The sequence below is a fragment of the Canis lupus genome, chromosome 26, assembly GCF_048164855.1.
Source record: "Canis lupus baileyi chromosome 26, mCanLup2.hap1, whole genome shotgun sequence".
In the NCBI taxonomy this organism is placed as follows: Eukaryota; Metazoa; Chordata; class Mammalia; order Carnivora; family Canidae; genus Canis; species Canis lupus.
This window is the reverse complement of record NC_132863.1, coordinates 20,579,003-20,596,659: the sequence shown is the minus strand read 5'-3', so window position 1 is coordinate 20,596,659 and position 17,657 is coordinate 20,579,003. Positions and strand designations below refer to the sequence as shown.

General features: G+C 48.0%; 1 protein-coding gene across 2 annotated transcripts; it reads right to left on the bottom strand.

Moving 5' to 3' along the window:
• Nucleotides 1-12,619: 12,619 nt before the first annotated feature.
• Nucleotides 12,620-17,542, bottom strand: PCED1A (PC-esterase domain containing 1A). 2 transcript variants are annotated; one of them, XM_072800277.1, is made up of 8 exons: nucleotides 17,249-17,542; nucleotides 16,810-16,954; nucleotides 16,222-16,301; nucleotides 15,874-16,112; nucleotides 15,624-15,774; nucleotides 15,260-15,506; nucleotides 13,327-13,602; nucleotides 12,620-13,005 (listed from the first exon to the last, which is right to left on the bottom strand). In XM_072800277.1, the coding sequence occupies exons 2-8, from the start codon at nucleotides 16,931-16,933 to the stop codon at nucleotides 12,758-12,760; spliced, it is 1,365 nt and encodes a 454-aa protein (XP_072656378.1). In that variant the 5' UTR covers nucleotides 16,934-16,954; nucleotides 17,249-17,542; the 3' UTR covers nucleotides 12,620-12,757. The 2 variants fall into 2 exon arrangements, with proteins under 2 accessions (XP_072656378.1, XP_072656379.1); XM_072800278.1 differs by having other exon boundaries at nucleotides 13,327-13,398.
• Nucleotides 17,543-17,657: the final 115 nt, after the last annotated feature.

Here is a 17,657-nt window from a genome sequence, read left to right as displayed (position 1 = left end):
ACCAGAAAGATAATCAGATCAGGCGGGACGGGAGGGACAGAGCAGAGGCGGCGTCACCCGCGAGGGCTGCGGCGTCTGAGAGCAGAGCGGGAGCCCCGGGGCGTCCGCACCTGCTGGGGGGCGCCTGGGAGCGGGAGCGCGGGGCAGGACTCTCGGCCTCGCGTACGGAGCGCCCAGGAGGAGCGGCCGGGCCGAGGGTCCGAGAGGGCGGCGACCAGGGCGCTCGGGAGCAGGGGCAGCACTTGAGCCCGCCCGGGGAAGGTGAGGGGTCCCTGGAAGTAGGAGAGCCAGCGGCGCGAAGCCGAGAGGGGGCGCGCGCTCTCGGACTCGCGTGTGCCGGGGAAGCGGGTCCCGCTCCCGCGCGTGGGGAGCCGCTGTCCTCCGCGCGAGGCCCCGGAGCGGGAGGGGGAGGGGGAGGGGGAGGCCCGCTCCCGCCGGGAGGAGTCGTTCGCTCGGGGGTGCGGGAGAGCGGCCACGGCCACGGCCACGGCCACGGCTGGAGGGCATCGAATGGGGCGCGTTGACTGTGGCGGCAGAGCGAGGCGGGCTGAGAAGGAAATGATACGCCAAGCCGGGGACCGGAGGGCTGTGGGCACCCACAAAAGGGAGGTGCTAGCCACCCCCGGAAAGTCGACAGCCCAGGGAATCGCAGCGGGCTGAGCCGGCGACCGACGAGGCAAGGCGCGCCCCCTGGCGGCGATCTCCCGCCCTGGCGATGAAGAGTCCAGGGGCCCGGTGTGGGGAGGCAGGGAAGGGAGGCTCTCTCAGCGGCGGGCACGCTAGCCCCGAGGGCGAGGGTAGATCCTGGCGCCACTGCCGTCAGGGTAGGGGCCTCGTTGGTGCCTCACCCCCTTCCTTAATCTCCAACCTGGGTCCCCCAACCAGAAACCCCGAGGCATCCAGGGCAGAGCTCGTGGGAAGCCTGGAGAAAGAAGGGTCCAATCTAGCCGTCTTCACTGTGTCACCAACTCCTGGCGCACCCCTAGTCTATGATCCTATTCCTCCTGGGGTAAAAGAGCGGTCTTTGGGCAGCCCCGGTGGCGCAGCGGTTTAGCGCCGCCTGCAGCCCGGGGCGTGATCCTGGAGACCCTGGATCGAGTCCCACGTCGGGCTCCCGGAATGGAGCCTGCTTCTCCCTCTGCCTGTCTCTGCCTCTCTCTGTCTGTGTGTGTGTGTGTGTGTGTGTGTGTGTGTGTGTGTGTGTGTGCCTCTCATGAATAAATAAATAAAATCTTAAAAAAAAAAAAAAGAACTTGGGGCATCGGGGTGGCTCAGTGTTTGAGCATCTGCCTTTGGCTCAGGTCGTGATCAGGTCCCACATCGGACTCTCCACAGGGAGGGAGCCTGCTTCTCCTTCTGCCTCTCTCTCTGTCTCTCGTGAACAAATAAAAAATAAATAACTAAAATAAATAAAAAAATAAAAGAACTTGATTTAAGACCATATTTTCTGGCTCATGTCTTTAAATGCCTAACAAAAAACCCTACAATAGTTAAAATTGATATGTGATACTGCATACATGCAAAATATTTGTTGTAACATATGAAAGTCATAAAGTTCTCTAAACTGAAGGATGCTACATCCATCTAAGAGCCAGATGTTATCAGGCCTCTCCCTGTGCATTCAACACCTAACTGGATGAGCTGGGACTCCCAGACAATGGCTTATGGAAATGCTATTCATAGGCACCTTTGACTTGATCTTGATTTAAAAGGAACTTCTAAAAAAAACAAAACAAAAACAAAATAAATAAATAAAAGGAACTTCTAAGGTGCCACCATTAAGAATTGCGTAGATTACTGTAGAATTTTGATAGTTAACCTTTATCCTGTTAAGGAAATTCCTTTCCCTTCCTGATTGTGAATGGATATTGAATGATAAAATTGTTTTTTTTTTTCCTGCATCTATTACAAGGACGACTTGGTTATTTTCCTTTATTTTTTATATGGTGAATTAAATTTTTAAGGTGCCTTAATATTAAACTATTCCTAGAAAAAACCCATCCTAGTTCCTCTTTAACTGATATATAATTCACACACACATTTTACGTGCAAGTAAAATGCACAAATCTTGGAGGTACAGCTCAATGAATTTTTACATACTTGTACATGTGTTCATGTAACTACCATCCAGATCAAGATACAGAACTTTTCTATCATCCCAGAAAGTTCCATTACGCCCTATCCCAATCAATACCTCCCCCCCCAAGGTAACCTGTATTGTGACTTCTACCACAGATTAGCCTATTCTTGAAATCATACAGAACAAAATCATGCAAAATTTGGTGGTGTCTGGATTCTTTCAATGTTACAGCTGTGAGATGCATCCATGTTGTTGCATCTCTCAGTAGTTTGCTCTCCTTTATTAGTGTGTACTATCCCACTGTAAGGGAAGAAACAATTCATCTACTCTCTTGTTAAAGGACATTTGGCTTGTTTCCAAGTTTTGGCTACTATGAATAAAACATAGGAATATCGTTGTACGGAGTCTTTTTTTAAAAAAGATTTTATTTATTTATTCATGAGACACACACACAGAGTCAGATACAGGCAGAGGGAGGGGCCGGCTCCACGCCGGAACCCGATGCGGGACTCAATCCCGGGTCTCCAGGATCAGGCCCCGGGCTGAAGGTGGCGCTAAACCGCTGAGCCACCCAGGCTGCCCCTTGTACAAGTCTTTTGGTAGTTGTTGGATTGCAGAGTATGTAAATGTTCAACTTTAGTAAATGCTGCCCAATAATTTTCTTTTCTTTTTTTTTTTTTCCCAATAATTTTCAAAGTGATTTGTACCAAGCAGTGATTCCACTGCTTTTTTTCAGTCTATCCACCTAATTTATTGTGTGGGGTTTTTGTTCCCTCAGATGGTATTGTCATTTGTTTCTCATTTTCACTTTCGCTTGGGTAATTTCTAAGAAGGAAATACCACCTTTATTCTATCACTGTCAAACTGCACAACCTCTTTCCTTTTTATTTTTTTCAAAGATTCATTTATTTTAGGGGGGAGGGGTAGGAGAGAGAGAGAATCTCAAGCAGACTCCCTGCTGAGCAGGGAGCCTGGATACGGGGCCTGATCCCATGACCTTGAGATTGTGACCTGAGCTGAAGCCAAGAGTCAGACACTCAACTGACTGTGCCACCCAGGTGCCCTGAATTGCTTTCCCTTTTATTTTATTTCTAAAGATTTTATTTATTTGTTCACAAGAGACACACACACAGAGAGGCAGAGACAAGCAGGCTCCATACAGGGAGCCCAACATGGGACTTGATCCCAGGACTTCAGGATCATGCCCTGGGCCAAAGGCGGTGCTAAACCGCTGAGCCACCTGGGCTGCCCACTGCTTTCCCTCTTATTTTATTTTTAAAGATTTTATTTATTTATTCATGAGAGACACAGAGAGAGGCAGAGACACAAGCAGAGGAAGGAGAAACAGGCTCCATGCAGGAAGCCCGATGTGGGACTTGATCCCAGGACCCTGGGATCACTCCCTGAGCCAAAGGCAGATGCTCACCTGCTGAGCCACCCAGGGATCCCCCCTGCTTTCCCTTTTATTTTAATTAATTAATTAATTAATATATTTTTTTAAGATTTTATTTATTCATAGAGACAGAGAGAGAGAGAAAGAGAGAGGCAGAGACACAGGCAGAGGGAGAAGCAGGCTCCATGCAGAGAGCCTGACATGGGACTCAATCCAGGGTCTCCAGGATCACGCCCTGGGCTGCAGGTGGCACTAAACTGCTGTGCCACCAGGGCTGCCCTATAAAAAATTTTTAAAATATCTTATTTATTTATGAGACACACAGAGAGAGAGAGAGATTGGCAGAGACACAGGCAGAGGGAGAAGCAGGCTCCATGCGGGGAGCCCAATGTGGGACTCCATCTGGGCACCCCAGGACCACGCCCTGGGCTGAAGACAGATGCCAAACTGCTGAGCCACCCAGGGATCCCCCCTGCTTTCCCTTTTAAAACTTTTTTTTTAAATTTTTTTATTTATTTATGATAGTCACACAGAGAGAGAGAGAGAGAGAGGCAGAGACACAGGCAGAGGGAGAAGCAGGCCCCATGCACCGGGAGCCCGACATGGGATTCGATCCAGGGTCTCCCGGATCGCGCCCTGGGCCAAAGGCAGGCGCCAAACCGCTGCGCCACCCAGGGATCCCTGCTTTCCCTTTTAAATGCAAGGGAGGTTTAACATTAAAACACACAAACACACACACACATAATAATTAACGTAATTCACCATATTATCAAACTAATAACTAAAAACTATGTGTGATCATTTCAACAGATGCAGAAAAGGCATTTCACAAAATCCAACATTCATTCCCGATTAAAAATAGGACACAACTCTTAGCAACCTAGAAATAGAAGGAAACGTCAACTGTATAGAGGGCATCTGTGACAAATAGGAGCACCTTGCTGGCTTCGTTAGTGGAGCATATAACTCTTGATCTCAGCGTTGTCAGTTTGAGCCCCACATTGGGTATAGAGATTACTTAAAAATCAGATCTTAATAAAGAAAAATAGCTAATCTCACACTTGGTGAAAAAACTGAATATTTTCCCCTTAAGATTAGGAAAAAAGTATGTCTGTTCTTACCACTTCAATTCAACATTGTATTAGATGTCTTAGCCAGTGCAATAAGGCAAGAAATATAAATAGAAAGCATACCGATTGAAAAGCAAGAAGCGAAGCTATCTTTATTTGTAAACAAGGCTGCCTATGTATAGAATCCAATGGAACCTGTAAAAAAGCTACTAGAATAAGAGAATTTAGCAAAGTAACTAATAAGTACGTGATCACCATTATAATACACGATCCATACAAATAAATCAACTGGATTTCTCTGTATTAGCAATGAATGATCAGAAATAGAAATTTTAAAAAGCAGCATCATTTAAAAAAATAGCACTTCGAGGTAAATCTGGCAAAAGATGTGAAAGATTTATACATTGGTAACTACAAAATGTTGCTCTTGAGAGATATTAAGAAGACCTAAATAATGGAGAGATATATCTTGTTCATGAGATGGATGACTCAGTATTACTAAGATGTTAATTTTTCCCAAAATTTAATCTATGTATTCAATACAATCACAATAAAAACCCAAGCATTTCTGTAGAAATAAGCTGATTTAAAAGTTCATACAGAAGGGGTGGCTGGGTGGGACAGTCAGTTAAGTGTCCAGCTCTTGGAATCCCTGGGTGGCTCAGTGGTTTAGCACCTGCCTTTAGCCCAGGGTGTGATCCTGAGTCCCAGGATCGAGTCCCACATTAGGCTCCCTGCATAGAGCCTGCTTCTCCCTCTGCCTGTGTCTTTGCCTCTCTCTGTGTGTGTCTCTCATGAATAAATAGATAAAATCTTAAAAAAAAAAAAAAGTGTCCAGCTCTAGGCTTCAGCTCAGACTGTGATCTCAGGGTAGTAGGATCTAGCCCTGTGTCAGGCTCCATGCTCAGGGTGGAGTCTGCTTAAGACTCTCTCTGCCTGAAAAGAGAAAAAAGGTGGGGAGGGCAGCCCTGGTGGCTCAGCGATTTAGCGCCACCTTCAGCCCAGGGTGTGATCCTGGAGACCTGGGATTGAGTCCCAAGTCGGGCTCCCTGCAGGGAGCCTGCTTCTCCCTCTGCCTGTGTCTGTGCCTCTCTCTGTCTCTCATGAATAAATAAATAAAATATTTTTAAAAAGACTCTCTCTGCCTGTGCCCCCTGCTCATGTGCTCTTTCTCCCAAATAAATAAATAACCTTAAAAAATACAGAAATGTAAAGGATCTAGAATAGCCAAAATAATTTTGATAAAGAAGAACAAAGAAGACAAACACTACATGATTTCCAGACTTATAAAGCTGTAATAATCAAAAGAGTGATACTGGCATAAAGATAGACAAATAGCTCAATGGAACAGAATATGGAGACCAGAAATAGATCTATATATATATGTACAAGAGATTTTCAACAAAGGTACAAACACAATTTAGTGAAGAAATGATAGTCTTCAACAAATAGTGTTGGAATCATTGGATGTCCATATGCAAAAAAAAATTTAATCACCTTGAACTATATATAAAAATTAATTCAAAATAGATCACAGGGGATCCCTGGGTGGCGCAGCGGTTTAGCGCCTGCCTTTGGCCCAGGGCGTGATCCTGGAGACCTGGGATTGAATCCCACATCGGGCTCCCGGTGCATGGAGCCTGCTTCTCCCTCCTCCTGTGTCTCTGCCTCTCTCTCATCTCTCTCTGTGTGACTATCATAAAAATATATATATATATGTATATATATATATATTAAAAAAAAAAAACAAAACAAAAAACAAAATAGATCACAGACCTAAACGTAAAACCCCAAACCATAAACCTTCTAGAAGAAAACATACAGGAAAATACTTGTGACTCTGAGTTAGGCAGAGTCCATTAAAGAAAAAGTAAACTACCCCTGATCAAAATTAAATTGTCTATTCTTCAAAAGACACTGCTAAGAAAAAGACAAGCCATGGAAGGAAAAAGTATTGGCAAACTATACACCTCATAAAGTATTTGAGTCCAGAATAAAAAGTTCTCAAAGCCCAATAATAAGGGTTTTTTGTTTTTGTTTTTGTTTTTTTTATAAAAGGGATGGGGAGAGAGGAAAAACAAACAATTTGAAAAGAAACAAAACAAAGAAGATAAATAGATCACTAATTAGCACAGAGGAAAAGATGTTCAACTTCATTGGTCATTATGCAAATGCAAAGTAAACTACCCACCTATTGTAATAGCTAGTATTAGAGTAGTATCAAGTGTTGATGAGGACATGGAGGAACAGATCCCTCATACCCTGCTAGCATGAATATAAAATGGGACAACCATTGTGGAAGAATGCTTGTCAGTTTCTTTAAAAGTTAAATATACATCCAACATATGATCTAGCCATTTTTTCTAAATATGGGAAATGAAAACATATGTCCATACAAAGATTTATAAATAAATGTTCATACCAATTTTATTTGCAATGGGCAAAAACTAAAAATACCTCAAATTCCATCAACAGGTGGACAAATATTGGTACGGCCACACAATAGACTACTACTTAGCTGTTAAAAAGAACGAGCTATGATACACATGACATGCATTTCCACATTCTATCCCACTAATTAGGTTGCGTGAAAGAAGCCAGGTTAAAAAAAAAAAAAAAAAAAGTACCTATTGAGGGGCACCTGAGAGGCTCAGTCAGCTAAGCATCAGCCTTTGGCTCATGCATGATCTCAGAGTCCTGGGATCAAGCCCTATGTTGGGCTCTCTGCTCAATGGGGAGCCTGCTTCTGCTTCTCCCTCTTGCTCTTTCTCTGTGCTCTCTCTCAAATAAATTAAAAAAAAAAAGAGGACCTATCAAATGGTTCTATGTAGAATTCTGGAAAATGCAAACTGGTCTATAGTAACAGAAAGCAGACCAGTATCAATGGTTCCTTAATGTTGGAAGTAGAGAGATGTGAGGAAGTTGTGGGGAGAGAACAAGGGGGAGGGTCTACAAGGAGGTAGAAAAATAAATTTCATTGTCTTGACTGTGATGGTTTCATGAATGTATATATGTCAACATTTATTAAATTGTACATTTGAAATAAATGCAGTTTATTGAGTTACATCTCAATAAAGCAGGTTTTTTTTTTGTTTTTTTGTTTGTTTGTTTGTTTGTTTTTTTTAAAGCATAGGTCCATGGGATCCCTGGGTGGCGCAGCGGTTTGGCACCTGCCTTTGGCCCAGGGCGCGATCCTGGAGACCCGGGATCGAGTCCCACGTCGGGCTGCCGGTGCATGGAGCCTGCTTCTCCCTCTGCCTGTGTCTCTGCCTCTGTGTGTGTGTGTGTGTGTGTGTGTGTGTGTGTGACTATCATAAATAAAAAAAAAAAAAAAAAAAAATAGGGATCCCTGGGTGGCGCAGCGGTTTGGCGCCTGCATTTGGCCCAGGGCGCGATCCTGGAGACCCGGGATCGAATCCCACATCGGGCTCTCGGTGCGTGGAGCCTGCTTCTCCCTCTGCCTGTGTCTCTGCCTCTCTCTCTCTCTCTCTCTCTGACTATCATAAATAAATTAAAAAAAAAATTTAAAAAAAAAAAAATAAAATAAAATTTAAAATAAAAAAAATAAAGCATAGGTCCACTTTCTTGTAGTCAGTTTCTTTCACCAACATACATGGTGGAGGTACTTAAACACTAAAACGAACTCAACAGAATCTATGCAAGAAGCTGGACAATGTAACAGAAGGCAAGTTATCTGCTTTTGTTGGGAAACTTCCAGTTTGGTTAAAATGTTTTGAAAATTTTTTCCACTAATTTTCTCTTCTCAAAAGACTTATTTTCCTTGGAAAATAAAGGCTGGCATTACACCTGAAGTGCTCATGCATCTTTTCATACTTTCAGGACTATCTTGGTATGGCAAAGGAAAAGATATGGGACCAAGATTCCAGGGGTTCCTGCGTGGAACCCCTGGAATCAGTCAGCTGATCAAGCATCTGACTTTTTTTTTTTTTTTAAGATTTATTTATTTATTCATGAGAGACACAGACTGAGAGAGAGAGAGGCAGGGACACAGGCAGAGAGAGAAGGAGGCTCCTCGCAGGGAGCCTGATTCAGGACTCAATCCCTGATCCTAGGATCATGACCTGAGCTGACAGCAAGCGCCCAACCGCTGAGCCACCCAGGCATCCTAAGCATCTGACTCCTTTTTTTTTTTTTTTTTTTTTTTTTTAAGATTTACTTATTTATTCAGTCAGAGAGAGCGAGAGAGAGGCAGAGACACAGGCAGAGGGAGAAGCAGGCTCCATGCAGGAAGCCCGATGCGGCACTCCATCCCGGGTCTCCAGGACCACACCCCGTGCTGCAGGCGGCGCTAAACCACTGCGCCACCAGGGCTGCCCCCAAGCATCTGACTCTTGATGTTAGCTTGGGTCATAATCTCAGGGTGGTGGGATCCAGCACTGTTGGGCTCTGCGCTCAGCAGAGATTCTCTCCCTCTCCCTCTGCCCCTCCCCCTGCTCTCTTTCTAAATATATAAAAGCTTTACAAAACAAAACAAAACAAAAGATCCCATAAAAAACACACACCAAGATTCCATGAATGAGAGAGAGTCTAGGGGTGCCTGGGTGGCTCAGCTGTTGAGGGTCTGCCTTTGGCTCAGGGCATCATCCTGGCTTCCCGGGATTGGGTCCCACATCGGGGTCCTTGCATGGAGCCTTTTTTTCCTCCCTCTGCCTGTGTCTCTGACTTTTTCTGTGTCTCTCATAAATAAATAAATAAATAAATAAATAAATAAATAAGATCTTTAAAAAAAAAAGGAGGGAGTCTATGTAGATTGTCTTATTAAACGATTTGTCACTGGTCAAATATGAATGGTTTTTGAGACAATAAGGTTTGAGTTCTGTCATGCTTAACTAGCAAGTAGTGTGACTTCATACTGGGGAAACGTAAGATTCTTACCTTTTTTTTTTTTTTTTTGCTTCACTTTTTTTTTTTAATTAATTTATTTATTTTTTATTGGTGTTCAATTTACTAACATACAGAATAACCCCCAGTGCCCGTCACCCATTCACTCCCACCCCCCGCCCTCCTCCCCTTCCAACACCCCTAGTTCGTTTCCCAGAGTTAGCAGTCTTTACGTTCTGTGATTCTTACCATTTTTATTTTTTATTTTATTATTTTTTAAAATTTTTTTTAAATTTTTATTTATTTATGATAGTCACAGAGAGACAGAGAGAGAGGCAGAGACATAGGCAGAGGGAGAAGCAGGCTCCATGCACCAGGAGCCCGATGTGGGACTCGATCCCGGGTCTCCAGGATCACGCCCTGGGCCAAAGGCAGGCGCCAAACCCTGCGCCACCCAGGGATCCCTTTTTTAAATTTTTTTTAAAATTTTTATTTATTTATGATAGTCACAGAGAGAGAGAGAGAGAGAGGTAGAGACATAGGCAGACGGAGAAGCAGGCTCCATGCACCAGGAGCCCGTATTTTATTATTTTTTAAAAAGATTTTATTTATTTATTCATGAGAGACACACAGAGAGAGGCAGAGACACAGGCAGAGGGAGAAGCAGGCTCCATGAAGGGAGCCCAATGTGGGACTTGATCCCAGGACTCCAGGATCATGCCCTGGGCTGAAGGCAGGCGCTAAACTGCTGAGCCACCCAGGGATCCCCGATTCTTACCATTTTTACATTTCAAAACAAAGACCAGAGAACAATGTAAATGTATATAACGATATGTATGGCTATTTATTTTTCCCAGTCATAACCAAATAAAATCTATGAGAGAGAAGTGTCTTGTACTATACGCTTATATGACCAAGTGAAAAGAAAATAACTTGGGGTGCTTGGGTGGCTTGGTTGGTTAAGTGTCTGCCTTTGGCTCAGGTCAGGATCCTGGAGTCCCAGGACTGAGCTGCACACTGGGCTCCCTGCTCAGTGGGGAGTCTGCTTCTCCCTCTGCCCCTTACCCCACTCATGCCTGCTCACTCTCTCACTTGTTCTTTCTCTGTCAAATAGATAAACAAAACCTTTTTTAAAAAAAGAAAAAAGAAAATTTATCTCCATTCTGCTCTTGTAATAGATTTCAAATCTATGTTGGGAAACTGGAAAAAAAGTTAGGAAACCCCCCATGGGCAATAGGAGCCACATAGCAAAATGTGGTGCTGGCAAGTGCAGAAGTAGAATGATGAGGATATGGAGCACACTCAACAGTCTCAAGGCTTCTTACAGACTGAGAGTTCCAGAACTAGGATGGGTCTTGAAGCGGGTAGAAAAGACTAAGGAAAGGCTGGTAGAGGAGGTAAGAGGAGTTTTTACAGAGCATGATGGTCAGCAACGGAGAGGGCTGGGTGAGGTCGGGTAACTCATATTACTTTCTTCTGTCAATCAGTCCAGGTGGACAGTTTTCTCCAGCAACAACGAGAAGCTCCAGTCAGAGATGCAAAAGTGTTCAGACAGAAAAGGGTTTTGAGGAAAGGTAGAAAAGAGTGAACAAGGGGTGGGCAAACTGATGCGCTGAAGAGGGCTGGTCCAAGGCTGGGTTTTTGCTAACAAAAAGAAATAGTTATTTGCAACAACAAATCTAAAGTCTTAACTCCTTAACAAAAGGCTTTTTTTTTTTTTCCATTTTTGTATGTTCCCTTTCACTTTTTGTCTATATGAAAGAAAACAAGCTTGTCTCTTGATTTTCAACTACTCTGTCAAGGTTGCTCTCTAAAGGGTTTTATTAACTCATAATGTCTGTACCAGTTTCCCCAGCACTAGTGTGTCAATTTAATAGCTTCCTTTCATTTACACTTGGTTGATTGCTAACAACGATCAACACTTTTCTGATCTGCTATTTCACCTCCTTTTGCATGAGACATGATATCCCTTGCCAAGTTAAAATTTTAGTAACAATTATGGAAACTCAATACAAGAAATCTGCATCCCTCTTTTCCCTCCAATTCTACTTCAAGATGATTTATTGAGTCTCACGTTCCCCCATTTTTCTGCCCCACACCTACCAGCCTACTGCCATGTTCCATCCCCCACTCCATGGTCAGGCCCACACTCTACCTGAGGCTGAATAAGTAGAGTCACAAACCTACGGCCAACACCCTTTGCCAAAGCTGAAACCTTGTACTCTCTTAACAGAGTTTGGCACAGCCTCTTACCACCCCCACCTTAGAATTCTCCCTCAGCTCCCCCTCTACTCCCACCCCACGCCCTAACCAAAGTTGGTCTATGTTCAGTTTGCTCTCATTGCACATTACGTCTGTTAAATAATGGATTTCTTTTTTTTTTTTTTTTAAGATTTTATTTATTTATTCATGATAGAGAGAGAGAGAGAGGCAGAGACACAGGCAGAGGGAGAAGCAGGCTCCATGCACCGGAAGCCCGATGTGGGATTCGATCCCGGGTCTCCAGGATCGCGCCCTGGGCCAAAGGCAGGCGCCAAACCGCTGCGCTACTCAGGGGTCCCAAATAATGGATTTCTAATCAGTCTTCCACTTGAGTTTGGAAGCTTGTTTACTTCCAACCACTTAATGACTGTCCATCATGTGCTAAGAGTTGTGCAAATAACTAAAGTACATGTATATGTCCAGAAATACATGGATGTTGAGTGTATACCTACATGCAGGGGGCTGGGAAACAGAAATGAGAAATAGCCAGATCCAAAACTCCAAATGAAATACTAACAGTTTCGGGATCCCTGGGTGGCTCAGCGGTTTAGCGCTGCACCTTCTGCTCAGGGTGTGATCCTGGAGTCCTGAAATTGAGTCCTGCATCGGGCTCTCTGCATGGAGCCTGCTTCTCCTTCTGCCTATGTCTCTGCCCCTCTCTGTGTGTGTGTGTGTCTCTCATGAATAAATAAATAAATCTTAAAAAAAAAAAAGAAAAAAAGAAATACTAACAGTTTCAACTCAGCCCCTGCTATTTTCCAATCCCAAAGAGCAGTAGACAACATGGGACACACCTGTGTTCTGTCTGGTAAGGGTGGAAATGAGGGTGTGAGACAGCAAAAGGACAAATTCAATGATTTTTAAATAGTGTGAGGTGAAAGGGTCAAGGCTGGAGAGGGCCCAGAGGCAGCTCCCCAGCTCTTCAGATCATGGTTTGGGATACCCATCCCCGCACACAGGAAGATGCCACTCTGTTCTTCCATGCCTTTATTAGTGACAGCAATGGACAAGAACAATGCCAGGCATAACAGACACCCTGACCCAGTGCTGGGGGTGACAAGCAGGCCCTGTAGGGCCAATGGCACATCTAGCCCCAGTCCAAGATCCAGTCTACCCAGGCCAGGTCCCCGAATGGGCAGGAGGCTGTCTGTCCAGTTTGTTTGTGTGGATCAGTCTGTCTGAGTGTCTAAGCCGCTGCCTGCAGGGCCCCCCCATCCTCGGCACGTGGTACGGGCTGTTGGGAGCACAGCGTGGCATCCCCCGGTGGACCACTGGGCCCCGGTGCTGACCGTGGGGGATAGGGCCAGGGACTGGAGGTGGCAGGGGGCCAGGCACAAAGTTCACTCCAGGGCCACATCCTACAAAAGAACCAGCCATTATCAGAAAGTGGGCTTGTGGACAGGTGGGCCCAGTTCTGTTTCTGGGCAGATTTAGTCTTCCAGGGTGAGCTTTTCTGGGCTTGTTTTCCCATCTACAAAATGGCAATACCACCTCCCCTGCCTCCAAACCAGCAGACTGGGACAGTGAGTTGACTAACAAGTCTACAGATGCTGTTCTACATCCAGTGGCAACTGAACCCAATCATGAGGGCACAGGGAGCTATCCAACTCCTCTCAGTTCACCTGGGCACAGGAGGGTAGGCTGGGAGAGGTGGGAGAAGGGGCTGCGGAGGCACCTACCTAAGTGAGATGACATCGAGAAGTCTTCTGTTGAATTATAATTGAAGAATTCGTGGGGTGGGAAGGGCTGGCCTGGGAAAAAAGGGGTGTCCTGGGGCAGGGGTGGAAACAGGGGAGGTGGCGAGGGCTGAGGAATGGGGTAGGGGAAAGGCATGGGAGGGGGCAAAGGAGAGGGCTGGGGTGGGGGCAAGGCCAGCTGCTCCCCGAAGTCTGGGGGCTGCCCATGGTTCCCCTGGAACGGATGATCCAGCTCTGGCCAGTCCTCAATCCAGGGGTCTAAGAATGGGATGGTTGGTTGTTTTAGGACTGAGAGCCAGGCTGCCCATAATCCTGGTTGTCCAACTCCTAAACCTCTCTTCCCTCCTCTCAGAGAAGAGGGCCACTGGGCAGGGGCACCCTCTGTTTCCTACCGTCTTCCTCATTTGCTCATTGCAGGCCAAGCCCAGGGTACATTCCTTCTTCCTTGCCTTTCTCAAAGTCACAGATTTGTCTTTGCTCTGACCTCATTCTCCCCTCCAGAACCTTCTTCCTTTGTATGCCCAGCTCCTGTATCTGTAGCTCTTTTCCTCTCCCTGCTCCTCCCCACAGACCAACAAATGAGCCTAAGAAGTCTTCTCTCTGGACAACATGAGACCCTGCCACTCTCTTCTCCCAGCAGTTCATGCCTTCTAAGCTTCCACAAGAAATAGTTCTCATTCCCTCATCAACTGCTCCTGCCTCTAAACCTTAATCCGATTCTTCAGTACTTTTTCGATTAAATGTAACCACTTCCTCTCTTCCTGACAGTCTCGTGAAATGGCCAATAACCTCTGCCCTCCCTGAAAGTGCCTCTGCCCTAAAGTCCTTTTGTTTCCTCCATCAGCCCCTCTTCCCTTCCAGCTCCACCGCACAGCCCGGGTTCTGCTCTCTCCTTCACAGTTCACACTCCTACCTTCAGCGGGGCCCTGCGGACTCCAAATCCATTGCACATTTCCACACCTTAGAGGTCTGCTTGGACCTAATTCACCAGTCACGTCCTCCTACCCAACTCTTCCTTTTCACATTCCTATTTCTGGACCTCCAAACTAGGTTCAGAAGACCTAAGCTATCCTTATAACCATTAACCCACAAACTATCCTTATAACCATTAGAGCATCCCTCCCTTTGCTGGAGACTGGTTCTCATCTAAAAAACAAGGAAACTGAATCATTACATAACCAAAGACCTAAAGCACCTTCCCAATGCTCCAACTCTTGGCTACCAAATCCTAGTTTACCTCTATAGCATTCCTGGCCTTTCTGTGCCCTTATACCCTCTACTGCTGTTACAAACAGCCTTCTAATACGACTTGTGTCCCCAACTCAACAAACACTATACTGGAGGTACGATGGACACGGCAATTGTGCTAGACACCAGGGCCGAAAGAGATGAGCTGGGAACAAGGTAAGAACCTTGCCCTATGAGGACATGATCCAGGGGGAAAGCAGACATGGAGACAATCAGCTACCATGTTCCTTTTGAGAGCAGGCAGAAACTGAGAGGCTTGACAGCACCAGCTGAGGGGCTTCTTTGCTTCTGCAACATGCATGATTGTCTGTCCTCCATTTCTGTCTTTCCACTCCCCACCTCCATCCCTAGCTAGAAGTCCCCCTATTTCTTTCCTATTCATCTGTGGGATAAGGATCTTTTGACACACTGCCTTATATGCTCAAAACTTACATAAATTCATTCACATACAAAAACAACCACATGCCAGACCATATAGAACCAGAACCTGGATAAAAATGTTGCTCCTATGATCTCACTCTCCCCAGGCGATGAGAAAGGCACACTCAGGGGTCACAGGCATCCTTCAAGAGGCCTCTACTCCCCGAGTACCTCTGTCCTATTCTGAGTCCTATGCTCGAAGAACCCCCTCTGCATCATTAGCCTACACCCTTGTGGGAGGGCTTACCAGAGGGATAGTCACGCTTGGGCAACTCCACGCCCCAGGCATCGGCCACGTGAGTCAGAAGCAAGTGTGAGAGGTGGCGGTGGGCATGCTGGTCCCAGTGGACACCGTCCCGGTGACGGTGCTGTACCGCATGCCGAAAATGAAAGTGGAGGTCCAGGACATCAAAGCAGTGGTCTCCGGCCAGCGTTGCACTGTAGAAGTTCCCTTCAACCACATCCCGGCGCAGAGACCCTGCCAGGGGCTGGAGCTGAGTAAGAAAGTGCAACATCTAAGAGCCACAAAATGAAGCATGGTCCGGAGGAAAGGCCCTCTATCTACCAGTCAGCTGCCTCCTCCCCCATCCTCAACCACCTCAGTCACTTGCCTCTGGCAGAAGGAAACCCCCAGTGACGCGCTCCCCCAAGGGCATGGCCATGTTCCACACCAGCAGGCAAGAGTCTGGCAACACCTGGTCCATGCGCACAAACACCCGCTCCAGGTTCTCTCGGTAACTCTCCATTGAGCAGCGGCCATACCTATTGGACGGTACACAAGGTGGGTAAAAGCACAGGGCGGATAGCCTTTGAGCCACACCTCCACCCCCAACCAGTATTTCCCTCTCCCCCCGCCCCAACCTGGAGAGATCCCAGAGGCAGGAGTTGATGATCACCAGGTCCGGGGCAGGCCCATATGTCAGCTCCTCCAGGACGCCCTCGAGGTACTCGGAGTAAACGCGGGTGAGGAAGTAGAAGCGCACAAGGTGGTGGCCAGAACCCGAGCAGAACTGCCGGACCTCCCGGTACTGCGTCCCGTTGTGTAGCTCGCCCAGCTGACCCCCAGCCACCAGCTGGTCCTGTTCAAAGCTCAGCTCCCCCTGCCCACCCCCCCACCCAGCTGGTCAGACCCATGCCAGGGAGGAAGACCCTGCCAGGACAGGGTCTTTGCCCCACCCACCACTGGCATGACTACCAAACTTCCCTCACCTTGGCTTTCAGCTGGGCAGCCGTGAGCAGTGAGTCCCTTTGGAGCAAGAGCACCAGGTCCTTGTACACAGCCCGCTGGACTGCAGGGAGATAGAGATCCTGAGGCTAAAACAGACCTCAACCCTCGCCCACCCCAGCTCCTCCCAAGTCCAGGCCTCCCATCTTCCCAAAGCTAGGGCTGCTCAACACCACCTCTGTGGAAGCTCATCACAGAGGCTGGAAAAAAAGGTGAGCTAAAAAATACCCCAGGACTACCTCTGCTTCTGGCCCTGCACCACCAACTGGTACAAAGTGGCCCAAGATCACCTGGCAGAGTAAGTCGCCCAAGTCACCCAGGAGACAGACAACAGAATCCATTGCTCCCATGAAGGAAAGCATGGGAGACTGTCAGGGAGAAAAATGCTGAGCAAGGATGGGGTGAAAAATGTGACAGACTACATCTGCCAAGACACCTGTGGAAGGTGCATGGGGAAATAAACAGAAAACCTACTGGACTGGAACAGACTAGGGGTGAGAAAGGAAATTTGGGATGGTGAAAACAGACTGAAGGTGCGGGGCCAGGTACTGCGATCCTAGAGGAGCACTCACTTGAGTCCCCTAAGATGACCACGAACTTGTTGTGTAGCAGCTGCTGGACTTCTGAGGCCTGGAAGTGGACCATGGCGCTTCGCAGGCGGAGGCGCGGCTCCTCGTTCTCCAGACAGAAGACCATGCCTCCGCCGCCAAAGACAGGCTGCGGGAAAAGGCTACTAAGCCGCGCGCGGGCGGGGACTCAGGACAGGTCGGCCCCAGGGCCCGCCCCGGGATAAATGAGAGGTGCACCGGCCCCTCCGTGGCTGCTCAGGGCTACGGAGGCGAGGTGGCGGCGGCACAGTACGACCCATGGTGGCGCCTGCCTCGGTCCCATTTGGTGCCGGAGGCGGGGGGTCGCCGGCCCCGAGGCACTTCCCGCGCGGCACCGCCCTGCGTCCCGCCACGTGCCCGCCGCCGCCCCGCGCATGCGCGCCCGCCCGCTCGCGCCAATTACCGAGTCCCGGGGCTCCGCGCGGTTCACTCGTGCCCGGGGCAGGCCCGCGCAGCGCGCGCCTCGCCCGCGGAGGGCTTCAGGCCTAGCCTCATGTTCCCGTGCCCCGGGAGGCCACTCGGTTCTGCGCAGCCCGCGCCCGGCAGAACCCGTGCGTCCCGGTTAGCCGTCGGTGCGCAGCCCAGAGCCCAACGCTCTCCATGCGTGCGTCGCAGCGGCCCCGACGGCGCCTCGAGCCTCGGCGCCCCGGGCGGCGACGCTCACAGCTTCCACTTCCGGTCACCCATGTCCCGCCCTGCGCGACCCCCGGCGCCGGAGGCGACAGGAAGGCGGCGGGGGAGGCCGCGGCGGGGGACCGGAGCCGGGGGGCCGGAGCCGGGGCCCGGCCCACCCCGGCGGGCACCGGGCCCGG

What these genes read in the sequence shown, in the direction of transcription:
- PCED1A (XM_072800277.1), bottom strand. Translation starts at nt 16,933, where the DNA reads ATGGTCTTCTGTCTGGAGAACGAGGAGCCGCGCCTCCGCCTGCGAAGC. An exon ending in CTGCCCAGCTGAAAGCCAAG is followed by an intron (nt 16,113 to 16,221) that starts GTGAGGGAAGTT and finishes GGGGGTGGGCAG; the next exon opens with GGGGAGCTGAGCTTTGAACA. An exon ending in GGGGTTTCCTTCTGCCAGAG is followed by an intron (nt 15,507 to 15,623) that starts GCAAGTGACTGA and finishes TTTCTTACTCAG; the next exon opens with CTCCAGCCCCTGGCAGGGTC.